This window comes from Humulus lupulus, chromosome 8, assembly GCF_963169125.1.
Source record: "Humulus lupulus chromosome 8, drHumLupu1.1, whole genome shotgun sequence".
Lineage (NCBI taxonomy): Eukaryota > Viridiplantae > Streptophyta > Magnoliopsida > Rosales > Cannabaceae > Humulus > Humulus lupulus.
The window spans coordinates 71,339,919-71,354,206 of NC_084800.1; the positions used below are offsets into that span (position 1 = coordinate 71,339,919).

A 14,288-nucleotide genomic window follows, 5' to 3' on the forward strand; every position below is an offset into this window, starting at 1 on the left:
TCTAAGGAGGAATCGCTCTTTCAGAAAAAAAATCTGACAGATGTTTCATCTGTGGTGACAAGGGACATTATGCCAAACAATGCCCCAAAGGGAAAACCGCCAAACTGATCTCCCACATTCAACAAACAACGGGCATATCTCTCGAAGAGAATGATCTAGAATCCATCTTCTCTACTGATGACAAGATCAATCCAGAATCCCTCTGTGCATTCAAACAACAGAAGGCCCCAGATAAACTCTACCACATGGCAGCAATCAATATAATACAACCGTCGCAAATAATCTCCATGCAGATCCTCTCTACAAAGTATGCTCGGCCAGTCAAAGTAGCAGCCTTCTTCGATACAGGAGCATCATACACCATGATGAACCCTGATGTTCTCCCTCCAGAATACTGGAGGAAAGAAAAGTAATTCTTCCACGCTGCAAATGGAAGCATCTCCTGTATAGAGCTCATCAGTAAACCAATCAAATTACAGTTCTTCCTAGGATGCTTTATCATTCATAGAGAAATTGGTTCAAAATTACCAGGGAAAGATCTAATTATTGGTTTTGATGTCTACACTAAGAAAAAGGGTTTGAGAATCCTTCCTAGTGGCCTTGGTTACAAACAATATTTTGCTCCATGGGAATCTATACCAAACTATTTTCTCATGCCTCCTGATCCATTCTCTAAAAAAGACAAAGGCTCATAGAAAATTCTTGTGCCATAAGTCATGCTGAATTCCTCCAGAGACGTGAACACCCTCTTTGGAAAAATCATCAGATCTTCATCAGTTTACAATTTAAGCTCAATGAAGATGTTAACCCTACCAAGGCAAGCCACCCAGGCATGAACCCAGAGCATCAGAAAATGGCAACTGAGGAATGCAAAGAACTACAGCAACAAGGACTAATCGAACCAACCACCTCTTCATGGGCATGCCATGCTTTCTACGTTAACAAGAGATCAGAACAGGCCCGAGGAAAACAGAGGTTGGTCATCAATTATAAGCCTCTGAATGAATTTTTGGCAGATGATAAATTCCCCCTACCAAATAAAAATTCCCTATTTGCAAGCCTGTCAAAGGCCCAAATATTTTCAAAATTTGACCTCAAGGCAGGATTTTGGCAGTTGGGTATTAAAGAAGAAGATAGGCCCAAAACAGCTTTCTGCATTCCAAACCACCACTATCAGTGGACTGTCCTTCCCTTTGGTCTCAAAACAGCTCCATCACTGTTCCAAAAGGCCATGAATAAGATCTATGACCCTATTCTAGACAAGGCCCTAATCTATATTGATGACATATTGCTCTTCTCACAAGATGAACAATCCAATCAAAATCTTCTGGCCCAATTCATTTCTCTCACAGAAGCCCATGGGGTCATGCTATCCGAAAAAAAGATGATCATTGGACAAGCCCAAATTGACTTTCTGGGGATGAAGCTCATTAAAGGCCAATATGAAGCCCAACCGCACATAGCCCAAGAGTTGTTAAAGTTTCCCGAAAAGGATTTCACAAAGGTCCAAATTCAACAGTTCCTAGGAATTGTAAACTATTTACGGGATTTTGTCCCGCGACTTTCAGAAATGACAAGACCACTCACCGACATGCTTAAAATGCAAACTCCACAATGGTCACGAGAGCAAACTGTAGTAGTCAAAAAGCTAAAAGAGATAATGCAGACACTGCCACCTCTGCAGATTCCCTCTGATGGGAAAAGAATCCTACAAACAGATGCTAGTGATCGGTATTGGGGAATGGTCCTACTTGAACAAGACGAGATAGGGAAAAGAAATATATGTGGATACAAGAGTGGCCACTTCAAAGACTCTCAGCTCCATTATCACTCTACCCTTACAGAATTATTGGCGATAAAGATGGGTATCACAAAATTTGAATTCCATTTGATAGGACACCATTTCTTGGTAGAAACAGACTTTGCCGCGTCAAAAGGAATGCTTAGTCTAAAAAAGAGCAAAACGACAAATGCCCAACTTCTGAGATTGGCAGTTTGGTTTGACAACTATTCTTTTGACATTAAACACATCCAAGGCAAAGACAATACCGTGGCTGATTTCTTATCCAGATCACCCCCTGCTATAAATCTAGCCTCAGGATACTCACCAAGAACCATCCCCATTGTCATCCAAAAATCACCACATTCAATCCCAATCATATTCATGATGGCCTCTTCCTCTTCTGTCACACACACCCAATCTTTTCCCCGGGATGCAAAGAAGATCCTTCCAAAAACATCCAACAGATCAGCCAGAGAAAGAGCAACCCACAGAGCAATCTTTATCCAAAATCTTATGATCTCCAAGCTTGGACCTTCCATACAAAATGACTTTGGAATCCATCCAAAGTATCTATTTGCCCAAATCCTACCTCTCCGAGATGCTATCTTCACACCAAAACCAATAGCCCACCTTTTCTGGTACCTGGCCAGTGTCTTCACCATAGCTGTCGAAGTACAAACTATGGCCTTGCACACATCCATAAAATCATTCTTGGACCAAGAAAGGTTCAAGCCAGCTTACCAAGTCCAAATGGACATTTTTTCCTAGTTCGCCCAGTTGGAAGAATGGAAAATGGTCTTATCAGCTGGATGGAAAAAAGGTCCAAAATAGCAGGCCCACTTTTATCTACCCACCAGGCCCAAATGTTGCCAGCCTAATGAACTGTTATATTGTTCTCTTTCTCAGTCTCAATGCCAAGCTCGATGAAGAACAGAATATAGTTACTAATCCAACATTTGAAGTCTACGGGTCAAAAGAAGAACCATTATGTGGTCTTGGGGGCCAAGAATACATGGACATCCAAAAGAGTCTGTTTGAGAAAAACCAGATTATACCTCCTGAATTGTGGCCCAAGCCAGAAGAAGATGCTCCTTGGGAGACATTCCCTTCCGATTATACTCGCAAAATAACAAGGGCCCTTGAAGCCTTCCATATATCAAAAAATAAAACAGATCAGGCCACCAAACTCGAAGAAACATTAGAACAAAAATATTCGTCTCTGTACAAATTGACCGATATTGAAGGGGTAGTTTTGCGGAAAAATGATTACTTTGAAGATTCACAAAACCCATATGCTGACCCAACAGATATACAAGACCCCTATCTCTTCCATTACACAGGAGACGAATGGAACGTGATGTACACAGAATACGTCGCCTGTCCTCCAGCTAGCAGTGACGAGGATGAAGAACCGACAGGATGGAACCCACTTCATGAAGACCCAACATATGACTCTGACTATGAAACTAGTCAAAAGACAATATTTAAATAATTATTTCAGCCATAAGTTTTTGTTGTTTAGCCTTTTGTCTTTGTCGGGGAATCCTATCCCTTATCTTGTCTAGGGAATCTTATCCCTTATCCTATCCCAACTATGGTTGGTTTTGACTAGGATGGGTTAAGTTTGGTTAAGTTTGTATGCTGAAGGATGTGGCTATATAAGGCCATCATCCCTCCTTGTGAAAATCAGAGAATTATGAAGCAATAAAATACCAGAGTGTTTATTTTCAAAAATGTTCTTCTAAATCCTTCCTTAAGAGATTTCTGAAGTAGAGATAGCATGCAATATGGATCATATCTGAAGGCAACTACTGTTATAAGTTTTTAGATTAATCTTCGAGTTAATAAATCTAGCAATCTATCCTTTATGATCGTAAGTCACGCAATTCGGAGTATGTAAGTCGTGCAGAATGGTGTGAGAAATTGCTGGGTTTATTGATTCGTTAGTTTGTTTAACTAACTTATAGCAGGAACACCTAAATGGTATCAGAGCAATTTATTCATGTACCAAAAACAAAATTCCACCAATAGGTCCAAAACATGATTCTTATTCTCCGTAAAATTCTTGTATATATAAATAAATAATGGCGCTGGTTGGCACAACTTCCTAAAAGTAATTTATGTAGTATTTAGTTATAAACACTCTTATCCGAATGGATTGGATTTAAAAATGAAAAGTGCTTGTTACTTTTAAAAGTCATTTTTAAATAAACTAATAGAATATGCTTCTTGAGAAAGTGCTTCTACATAAGCTAAAAGTCGAAGCCCAGCCATCCAGTGGCAATATATATGTGATAATACTCTTATTCAATGGGAAATTTCACATTCTATGCTTAATATTGAATGTTAATTAAAATATATGCTAGACATATTAAAGATTTCAAACTAATGCTACTTTTTAGTACCCTACCAAAAATACCCTCCTCTCTTCTCTCTTCTATCTTCCCCCCTCTCTCTCTCGGTTCACTCTCTCTCACCTTGCGGCACCACCAACATCACTACCACACTAAATACTACATTTTGAACAGATCTGCGCATGATTTTGCTGGGGTTTTTCTTTGTGATTTTTTTAATATCTAAAACTCTCATATCTGCAAAAAATTGGCATTGCTCGATGGTGCTCGATGCCAGCTCGATGGGGCCTTCAAAATCAATATTTTCATAAAAAAAATGTCTTTACTCGATGATGGTTCGATGGTGCTCGATGCCAGCTCGACGGACTCGATGCGATTCTTGCAAGAGACATAATTTTTCACTCGAGTATCCGTTTGAGGTGATTTTTTTGTATGGATGTTTTTTCAAGATCTACACGTTTGACATGCTCGTATTCACATTTGTGAAGTTTAAAACTTGAAAACATACCAAAACATGTCTTAAACATGAGGTATTTAAATTTTTTTGTATTTGTTTCAAGTGTTACACTTCTCAAATGTGCATATGAGCATGCCAAATGTGTAGATCTTGAAAAAATACCCAAATTCAAAAAAAAAAAAATCACCCCAAAAGGATACTCGAGTAAAAAATTATGTCTCTTATAAGAATCGCGTCGAGTCTATCGAATATCATCAAACCACCATCGAACAATCATCGACCAAAGTCGTTTTTTTCATGAAAATCTTGATTTTGAAGGCCACAACAAGCTGGCATCGAGCAGCATCGAGCAAAGTCAATTTTCTGCATATTGTAAAGTTTTAGATTTGAAAAAAATCATAAAAGAAAACTCAAAAGTCATGTCCATATCTGTTCGAAATGCAGTATTTAGTATGGTAATGGTGTTGGTGGTACCGTGAGGTGAGAGGGAGTGAACCGAGAGAGAGAGAGAGGGAAGAGAGAAGTGTGAAGAAAGAAGAAGAAAGAGATGATCTATTTTTGTTAAAGTGCCAAAAAGTGATATTATTTTAAAATATTTATTTCTAATATATTTTTTAATTAGCAGTATAGAAACTGAAATTTCCCTATTCAATTACCTATGCAAGCTACCACTAAAAAGATTATGAACTTTCTATAAAGGTCCATTTGACTCACCATTGATGCCGGAATTCCTCAGTCACACATTAACTTCATTTAGACTTTTTGTATTGATTCTTAGTGATGGTGAACATTTCGGAACTTCTTTCGCTATCCATGAACAATAGCATTTTATTTCTAGTAAAATCAAGAAGCCACACGCCAGCCTGTCAAACTTGTCTTTCTTATTAATTTTTAAAACGCTAATAATTTTTTTTTCTTCAAATAAATAAATATTCGAATTAACATACATAGCCAAAAAAAAAATAGAAGGTAATTTACCCGTTTTATCTTTTAGTATTTCATTTCATTTTATATGTACCAATCCAAACATGCAATAAATGTTTGAGAAGGATGTATGAGAATCCCAATAATAAATGTTTTTTTCATTTCTTAGAGATTTATTATTATTACCTTTTTAATTTCAGGATATTCTCTCAACAAATTTAGTGAAAGGATAAAAATTTAGAGCCCAAAATTAATAAAATAAATAAATAACTGACTCTTTTGTCTTTAAAAAAATACAAAATATAAAAATGCATTGTCTATATAAGAGGGCGTAGGCAGAGAAAACCTCACACAATATCTAACGAAAGAGAGAAAGAGAAAAAAAAGTTTAAAAATGGATGCATTTCTTTTTTATGTATTCATTTTTCTTCTTACTCTGCTCTTTTTTCATTTCGTTATCAAAATCACATACAAAGATGGATCTCAAAAACGAGCTAAGCTTCCTCCTGGCTCAATGGGTTGGCCTTACATAGGCGAAACTCTTCAACTTTATTCTCAGGACCCAAACACCTTCTTTGCTTCCAAACAGAAAAGGTTTATTTATTGGCAATATAGTATACGTTTTTCTCTCTAAATTTTTCTGTCAAGTGTTCGAAATGGTTATTTTACGTTAGATGTAAAGATTTGTGTGTGTGAATACACAGGTATGGAGAAATTTTCAAGACCCATATTCTTGGGTGCCCAAGTGTGATGCTGGCGAGCCCAGAGGCAGCGAAGTTCGTTCTGGTGACAGAAGCTCACCTGTTCAAGCCCAGTTACCCCAAAAGCAAGGAACGCTTGATTGGACCATCGGCCTTGTTCTTCCACCAAGGAGACTACCATGGTCGACTGAGGAAGCTGGTTCAGGGCTCTCTTTCCCTCGACGCCATCAGGAATTTGGTTCCTGATATTGAAGCCGCAGCTATCTCTGCCTCCAGTTCCTGGGCTAATGGACAAGTTATAAACACCTTTCATGAAATGAAAAAGGTACGTATATATTCAACAGTGATATTTAAGCTCTGAAAAATCACCCCCTTTCACTTGGGTTTGCCTTATTTTCTTAAATTATACTATATATATTGTAGTTATCTTTCGAGGTGGGTATTCTCTCAATCTTTGGCCATTTGGAGTCAAATGTGACCGAAGAGCTTAAAAAGAACTACAGTATAGTAGACAAAGGCTACAACTCCTTCCCCACCAACATTCCAGGGACTCTTTACAAGAAGGCCCTCTTGGTAAGTCAATAATAACATCATGAATTGACATTAAATGTGTTATAAAACATCATCATCAGGGTCAACTGTTTTGACTATATATTTAAATTGTATGTGATTTTTCTTGACAGGCAAGGGAAAAGCTAAGTAAGATTTTGAGTGATATTATTTGGGAGAGGAAAGAGAAGAAATTGGTAGAAAAAGATGATCTTTTGGGTTGCTTCTTGAACTCTAAAGATGAGAAAGGAGAGGTGTTAAGTGATGATCAGATAGCTGATAACATAATTGGAGTGCTTTTTGCTGCTCAGGACACCACAGCCAGTGTCATGACCTGGGTTGTCAAGTTCCTTCATGATGAACCGAAGCTTCTAGAGGCTGTCAAGGTATATACACATATATATACATATATACACATATAAATATAGTCATTAATTACATATATATAGAGAGAGCATTGTCTTGTATATTCCTAGCCTTTATTATTTTCCATTGTTATGTCAATTATTATTTATTAGCCCAGCTCAATTATTGCACTATACACCGCCCCAGTACGTATTCAAAACAGTAGCTTGTGGTCTGGTCTCTCCCCAAGAGTCCATTTCATTTCATGTCTCTCTATATATATAAGAGTGTATTATTTCAATTGTGGATAATATTGAGATATTATCATATTCATTTATATTTGCAGTCTGAACAGAAGGAGATTCGTAGACTTAATGAAGAAAATAAACAGCCGTTGACATGGAGGCAAACTAGAAATATGCCAATTAGTTACAAGGTATATGATTAATTAATTATATGCAATTATATATAATATATAGTACAAGGATATTGTATAGTACGGGTAATCAATAATCTTAATCGAGATTTTTCAATTTATAAACGTATGGATAATTATATATTATTTTTAGCTTAAGAGAAGCAACATTTATGTTTTAGAGAGTACTGGATATAACAATGAGAGGACATTAATTGATGGTTTGATCAGGTTGTGTTGGAGAGTTTGAGGGTTGCAAGCATTATATCTTTCACTTTCAGAGAAGCTGTGGCTGATGTTGAATACAAGGGTATGAAGAATCTATACTTGTAAAATACTATTATGACCTTCTATTCCCGAATACGCTATTAGTTTTGTGTTTTATTAAATAACAATCTGAAATTTGTGTTTTACAAAATTGATCAAAATAATATTATAGACCCGATTTTGTTCAAAATATCTCGGGTCGTTAGTGATGCAATGTGTTCGGAAAAAGTGGTCGATGAGCTTACAATGAAAAATTATATTTGAAATTTTTTTTTATTAAAATTTGGTATAAGGTACTATTTTGATTTATTTTGTAAAATATATGGTCCGAGTTATTATTTAACAAAACACAGGTCGATCGCATATTTAGAAAAAACACAGGAGTCAAACTAATATTTTTCCAATAAGAAATAATAAAAAAATATTTATATATACCTAGAAAAAAAATGAAAATAAAAAAAACAAAGAGAAACTAAAAAAGAAATGCTAAATATAAGTTAACACCTCTCTCTCTCTCTCTCTAGTTAAAAAGAGGTGATAAGGTAGAAGTTCATATTTAAAGTTGACTTTTCAGAGTTAATGTAATATTCTTTGATTAGTTTGACCGATATAATTTATTGTTCCTCCTCTTATCTTATAGTTTGGGAATTAGAATTTGACTGAAAAAATGACCACTTTTGGACCCTGGTGACAGGCTACTTAATCCCAAAAGGTTGGAAGGTGATGCCCTTGTTCAGAAACATTCATCATAATCCTGAATTTTTCAGTCAACCTCAGAAATTTGATCCCTCTAGATTCGAGGTATGCACCACTTAATTAAGACATTAAATGTTTATTACCAAACTTCATTATTTATTTATGTATTTATTCAAAGTCATTAGTTTAATTAATTATAATACAATATATTTTTTTTTTTAAAAACTAGGTGTCCCCCAAACCCAATACATTTATGCCATTTGGCAGTGGTACACATGCTTGCCCTGGAAATGAACTTGCCAAGCTGGAAATACTGATTATGCTCCACCATTTGGTCACCAATTTCAGGTATAAATATTAATTATTAATAATAATATTATTGTCAAATACTCTCAAAACGTACGTTAATATACCATAACGTGAAAAAACACATGAGTCTGATTATAATTAATTAGCGGTTTGAATAAAACTCAATAATTAACTATATTAGACAAATAACAAATATACGTAGAAAGAGACAGTGTTAAGAAAATGAGTGAATAACAGTTAAAATACTTTATAATTTTAAAATTTTATATTTTTTTACTTAAATGTTTTTTTTTTTTAAATACATGAAGTTGCTAAAATATAATATTTAAATAATTAGTGATAATTTTGTTTAATTATTTTTTTCTATATAAATTTTTTTTAACTATGTGATTTTGTACTGTTTAGATATTTAAATACTACTTGTTAGAAACTTTAAATATTTTTCTCGGAAAAACATGACTATTTAATTACTACATTTTAGTAAAAATAAAAAATATAAAAGTACTAAATTTTTAGATTTATTCTAAAAAAAATTTAACAGATATATTTTTTTTTGTAGAAGTGAACTAAAGGGTATCTATATTTTTCTTTATTTATATTTTTTTTTTGTTGGGTCTGATTAAAAAAATAGTGTCTTTAATTTGGTTGAGAAGTGCGTAGGTGGAGCGACAATAACAGTTTGTTGGTTTGTGGAAATTTCAGGTGGGAAATTGTGGGACCTGAAAGCGGTGTTCAATACAGCCCATTCCCAGTGCCTCACAACGGACTACCAGTCAGATTTTGGAGAGAATCTATAACTACCACCTAGCTTCAACCTCTCTCTCCCAATAAACTAAATAAATTCATTATTAATACAAAATTTATATTAATATTTATTTTTCTTCATTTTAATATTTTTACATCAATTAATTTAAATATAAATTATAAATTAAATATATAAAAAAATCCAATATTTGACCATATTACATTTAGATTTCAGCTTCAATTTCAACTGAATAGTAAATTATTTAACAAGGTGTTATTTATTTGTTCACCAAACAATTTTGATCCAAATCTCCCTAAATAAAAAATAAATAAAATGAGTCATTCATTAATTAATTTAGCACCTCTTGTTTACTATTTTAATGAATAATCCGTTCAAAATTGTATAGTTTTGCTAGTTTTACTAAATTTAGCACCTCTTGTTTACTATTTTAATGAATAATGTTACATTTAAATTTCGACACCGCTACAAATGAGTCTCGAAATGTAGGCTCGTAAAGCGTAAGCTCAAAAATGACACTTATACAAGTAATGACTCAACACTTGTATAAATGTGCATGATTCATGACTCGTTTCTGTTGGTGTTCGAGCACAAGTTTAGAAGGCTCGAGTTTAAGTGTAAGCTCGAAAAAACGAACCTTCTCTGATGCATGTGTAATTCGAGACTTAGTGCAATCTCGAAGGTGTTGGTCTCCAAAGATTGAGCTCGACGAAATCATTGGCTAAGGAAGAAGCTGACTAGAATAGTGAGCTCGAAGTGTTGGCCAATCTCGTAATAGTGTAAACCTTGCCTTCAAGATCAACAACGCGTTTTACATGCGAAAACTGTTAGGAAATCTCAATTCCTTAGGGATTTGTTATTATCTAATACTATATCTCAATTATCATAGGATATTATGTCATTAATGCATTCAATTACATTTATTTCAAATTTGAATTGTAACTCCTGAAGTAAAGGGAATATATTTTATTAACCAGTCTATAAATAGACTAGAGAATTTCGTTTGTAGACCAACACAATTTGGTACTGATAACACTATGCTAAATTGCTTTATAAAAGCTTTGAGAGAATACCACAAATCAATAATATTGACTCGTGGACTAGGCAGTCTTTAACTGCTGAACCACGTAAAAATTCAATTGTTCTTCCTTAATTTCTTAAATCATTAGTGCTCTTCAGATTTAAGTTGACGAAAAATGTCATCAACAGTTAGGTGCTTTCATTGAGAGCATTAAGCAAGTCGTTGGATTGTTTAGTCAGAAACCTCCTAAATTACCAATGGTCGTCGCGAACAACCCCAGTACTGGTGGGCAACCATTGCCCCAAATACCTGAGGAGCAAACTCCCCGCACTGAAGATTACCCACGTCGACCTGGGAAGCAGCCAATGATTGACCACGGCCCAGAGGAGGAAAGTGTATCCTCTGACTCTCAGGGACCGCCTGCTCCCAGGCCTGACGAGGACCTCTACTATATCCAGAGAGGTATATTCCCATTGTTGAACTGGAGAATCACCAACTACGCCAACAATTGGCAGAGGCTACAAGGCGCAACGAAGAATTGGCCAGACAGGCCGCTAAGGTCCAAGCACCACCCCGAGACCAAGAGAACGTCCTGGAAGGAGCACAACCACCAGGAGGGCTAAGCAAGGGGCCCATCAAGCTCAGCCAGGGCCCAGGGAAAACCCTGGCACTGAACGCACTATGAGAAATACTCGAACTAATACTACTAGTAATCCGATTGTGGAAGTGTCTACAGGAACTGGGAATAACCGAGCTCATTCAGTAGTTCGGAGTTCTAACCCTGAAGCAGTCAGGAACAACTCGGAACCTGTCCGGCCCAATTCTAGACCTTCCAGGCCCAACAATAGAAGGCCACCACCATCTCATATAAGACATCCACCATCTCTTATAAGATACCCCTCACCAGTCCAAGAGGCACCACGACCAGCTCCTCATAAGGAACCAAGCAGGGGAGCCTACACGACAAAGGCCCTCTCGCACTGGCAGTCGAGATGGGAACCGTCGAGCCAGGCCTGGACATGGGGGCGAGAGGGAGGCGACTCGAGAACATAGGGCTGCCCAACCAGTGGGAAGCCATTTGTCAAGATCATAAACAACTGGAGCAAGGAGGCCGGTGGAAGATCTACCGAGCCCCTCAGTCAGAGAGAAATGTTAGTTTCATAAGTGGGAGCTCAGACCACACTAGTTCTATAAGCATATATATTACCGAACCCAGGAATACTGGGAATCAGGGTAATCATCCTGACCTTCGAGAACACCTGAACCAGAACCGGGGGCAAGCCAATCCTGCAAACCTCGATTGGTGGGACGATTTAAACAGTCAAAAATAGCCAGCATATGGGCATCAGTATAACCCTATACCAGGACAATGAGCTGGAGTTTTTATAAAAAATGATCAACTCCCCCAAGCACAAGCTCAACATCCATTAGACTTAGTCCAGGAGAGAATTAACCAGCTCGAACGGGCGTTCATGCTCCTTTAGGATGAAAGGAACGGGGACAAGGCTGATGACTCCGATGAGGAGCTCGAGCCTTTTGTTCCTCATATTTCCAATACGCCATTTCCTCAGGGGTTCAAGATACCCCACGTAGCTCCATTTGACGGGAATTCAGATCCATACAGCCATTTGAGCACATTCAATACTATGCAAGCCAACAATGTTGGTTATGAGCTCCGGTGTATGTTGTTCCCTACCACTCTGATTGGACCAGTAAAAAACTGGTTCGAAAAGTTTAGAAGACATTCGATCTCGTCTTGGGATCAATTAGCAAAGGAATTTAAGAAATAGTTCAAGGCCATGGTAGGAGTCAGGCCCGAGGCCTCGGCTTTAACCATTGTCAGACAACAACAAGGAAAATCGTTGAAAAGTTACCTTGCAAGGTTTAATATAGAGATGGCACGAGCTCGCAACGTCGACGAAAATGGCCACCTTATGGCTGTAAGAGCTGGTATATTACCAGGTGTTGACCTGTGAAATTGGCCAACAGTTGTATGTACAGTATACGACACCTTAAATAGAATAAACGATAGAGTACGATTATCTTAAATAAACACACATGAATTTTATAGTGGTTCAGTCCTATTCTGATGAACAGTAATAACCTAATCCACTTAGTCTTTTGTATTGAATTACTCGACAATTACAAGTACGAACTAATGAGTTCACTCCTTAGAAAGATTTTTCTCCCAAATTTCCAGAAAAAGAGATCCTTCGAAATGAAGCCCTGGGTCCTTTATTTATAGTACTCAGGGGTTGTTACATGACCTGTAATACTGGGATCGTGGTTTGGTACACGATCATCAGGTAGTGGAGATACGTGTCCACCTCCCCATGATTATGAGATCGTGGGTCTTCTCGTTGTTTCTCTAGATCGTGGTGGATAATGCATGATAGAAACCTCTGGGAAAATGTTAAGTCTTTGTTGATATATGAGGCTTAGGTGCTAGACCTGACGACCTGAGCCTGGGTGCTAGGCATGTGACCTTCTGGGTGTTGGACCTGTTGATGTTATGGGTGCTAGGCTTGTGACATTCTGGGTGCTAGGCATTTTGATCTCAGTTTGAACGAAAGTGAGTAATTCTTAGTGAAGTGTACTTGGGGGTTTAGGCCGACCACCCTACGGAGGATAGGGTGGGCCGACCATCCTTGAGCATGTCAGGCCGACCACCCTAGGGGTCCTTGGGCATATTGGGGCCGACCACTCCTGCAACACCCCAATTTGCTAATAAGGTTTAGGACATTGATTAGCGTGCCTGGAGGGCAATAAGTGAGTTGGCATGTTAATATATGAATTTAAATGAGTACGTGATTAGAATGCATGTTTAGGTTGTATAAATATGCATGTGGACCCCGTTTGTATGATAGGAGTAAATTGGTAATTTTAGCCCGCTGAGGGCATAAACGTGATAATTGTATTATATGATTTGTACCACGTTTGAGTGGTGATATGATGGTGATGCACGTGCTGAGACGGTTCTAGGGAGCTAATTAGTTTAAAAGTCACAATGGGATTTTATACCCGGCTCGGGAGGAGCCTAGGGGTATTTTGGGAGTTTTGTAATTGGGTTGAGAATAAGTGGTTAATGGTTATTGGTGACTGGGTAACTTGAGTAACCATTTGTAATTAGTAAGGGTAACAAGTTTAGATGAGGAAGTGGTAAATTTGTAGGATTGGTGAAATGGCAAGAGTGCCCTTGAGGTTTAGTTAGGAAGTGATTTTCTTGGAGGGGTAGAATGGTCTTTTGGCAGGATATAGGAATCTTCAGCTGAGGGAAAAGGGTCATTCACGTTTTACACTTAGGTATATTTCTGTTTTTGCTGAAATTGAAGGAAAACCTAGAGGAGGAAAGGGAAAACTAAGGGCAAACCTCTTGGGATCAAGAAGAGAATTAAAGCTAAGGGAACTTGGAGGATTATTCAGTGAATTGAGGTAAGGAAATTCTGTGTATGTGTTGTAGAATTTAGCTAAGAGTGTCATGGAATTGGGAACTGAGTTATGTGCTTTGTTTGGTAAACTCTTGGGATAAATTGAGGTTAGGTTCAACAGGAGGTTGTGATTTGAGCTTGGGACTTGATTGGGAAGAGCAGCTCAAGTTGAATTCTTGATTTAGGTAAGGGTTTTAAACATATTTGAATTTTCATATCTGATATGGTTTAAGAATCTAGAAGTCTGGTTTACATCTTTCTCAAGTTCTGGTTTGA

At 37.2% G+C, this 14,288-nt stretch overlaps 1 protein-coding gene across 1 annotated transcript; it reads left to right on the forward strand.

The window, feature by feature from the left end:
* The first annotated feature begins 5,853 nt into the window (after positions 1-5,853).
* LOC133797742 (abscisic acid 8'-hydroxylase CYP707A1-like) lies at positions 5,854-9,675 on the forward strand. The gene is made up of 9 exons (XM_062235762.1): positions 5,854-6,112; positions 6,223-6,544; positions 6,643-6,792; positions 6,903-7,154; positions 7,460-7,549; positions 7,760-7,838; positions 8,490-8,596; positions 8,721-8,839; positions 9,503-9,675. The coding sequence occupies exons 1-9, from the start codon at positions 5,913-5,915 to the stop codon at positions 9,606-9,608; spliced, it is 1,425 nt and encodes a 474-aa protein (XP_062091746.1). The 5' UTR covers positions 5,854-5,912; the 3' UTR covers positions 9,609-9,675.
* The last annotated feature ends 4,613 nt before the right edge of the window (positions 9,676-14,288 follow it).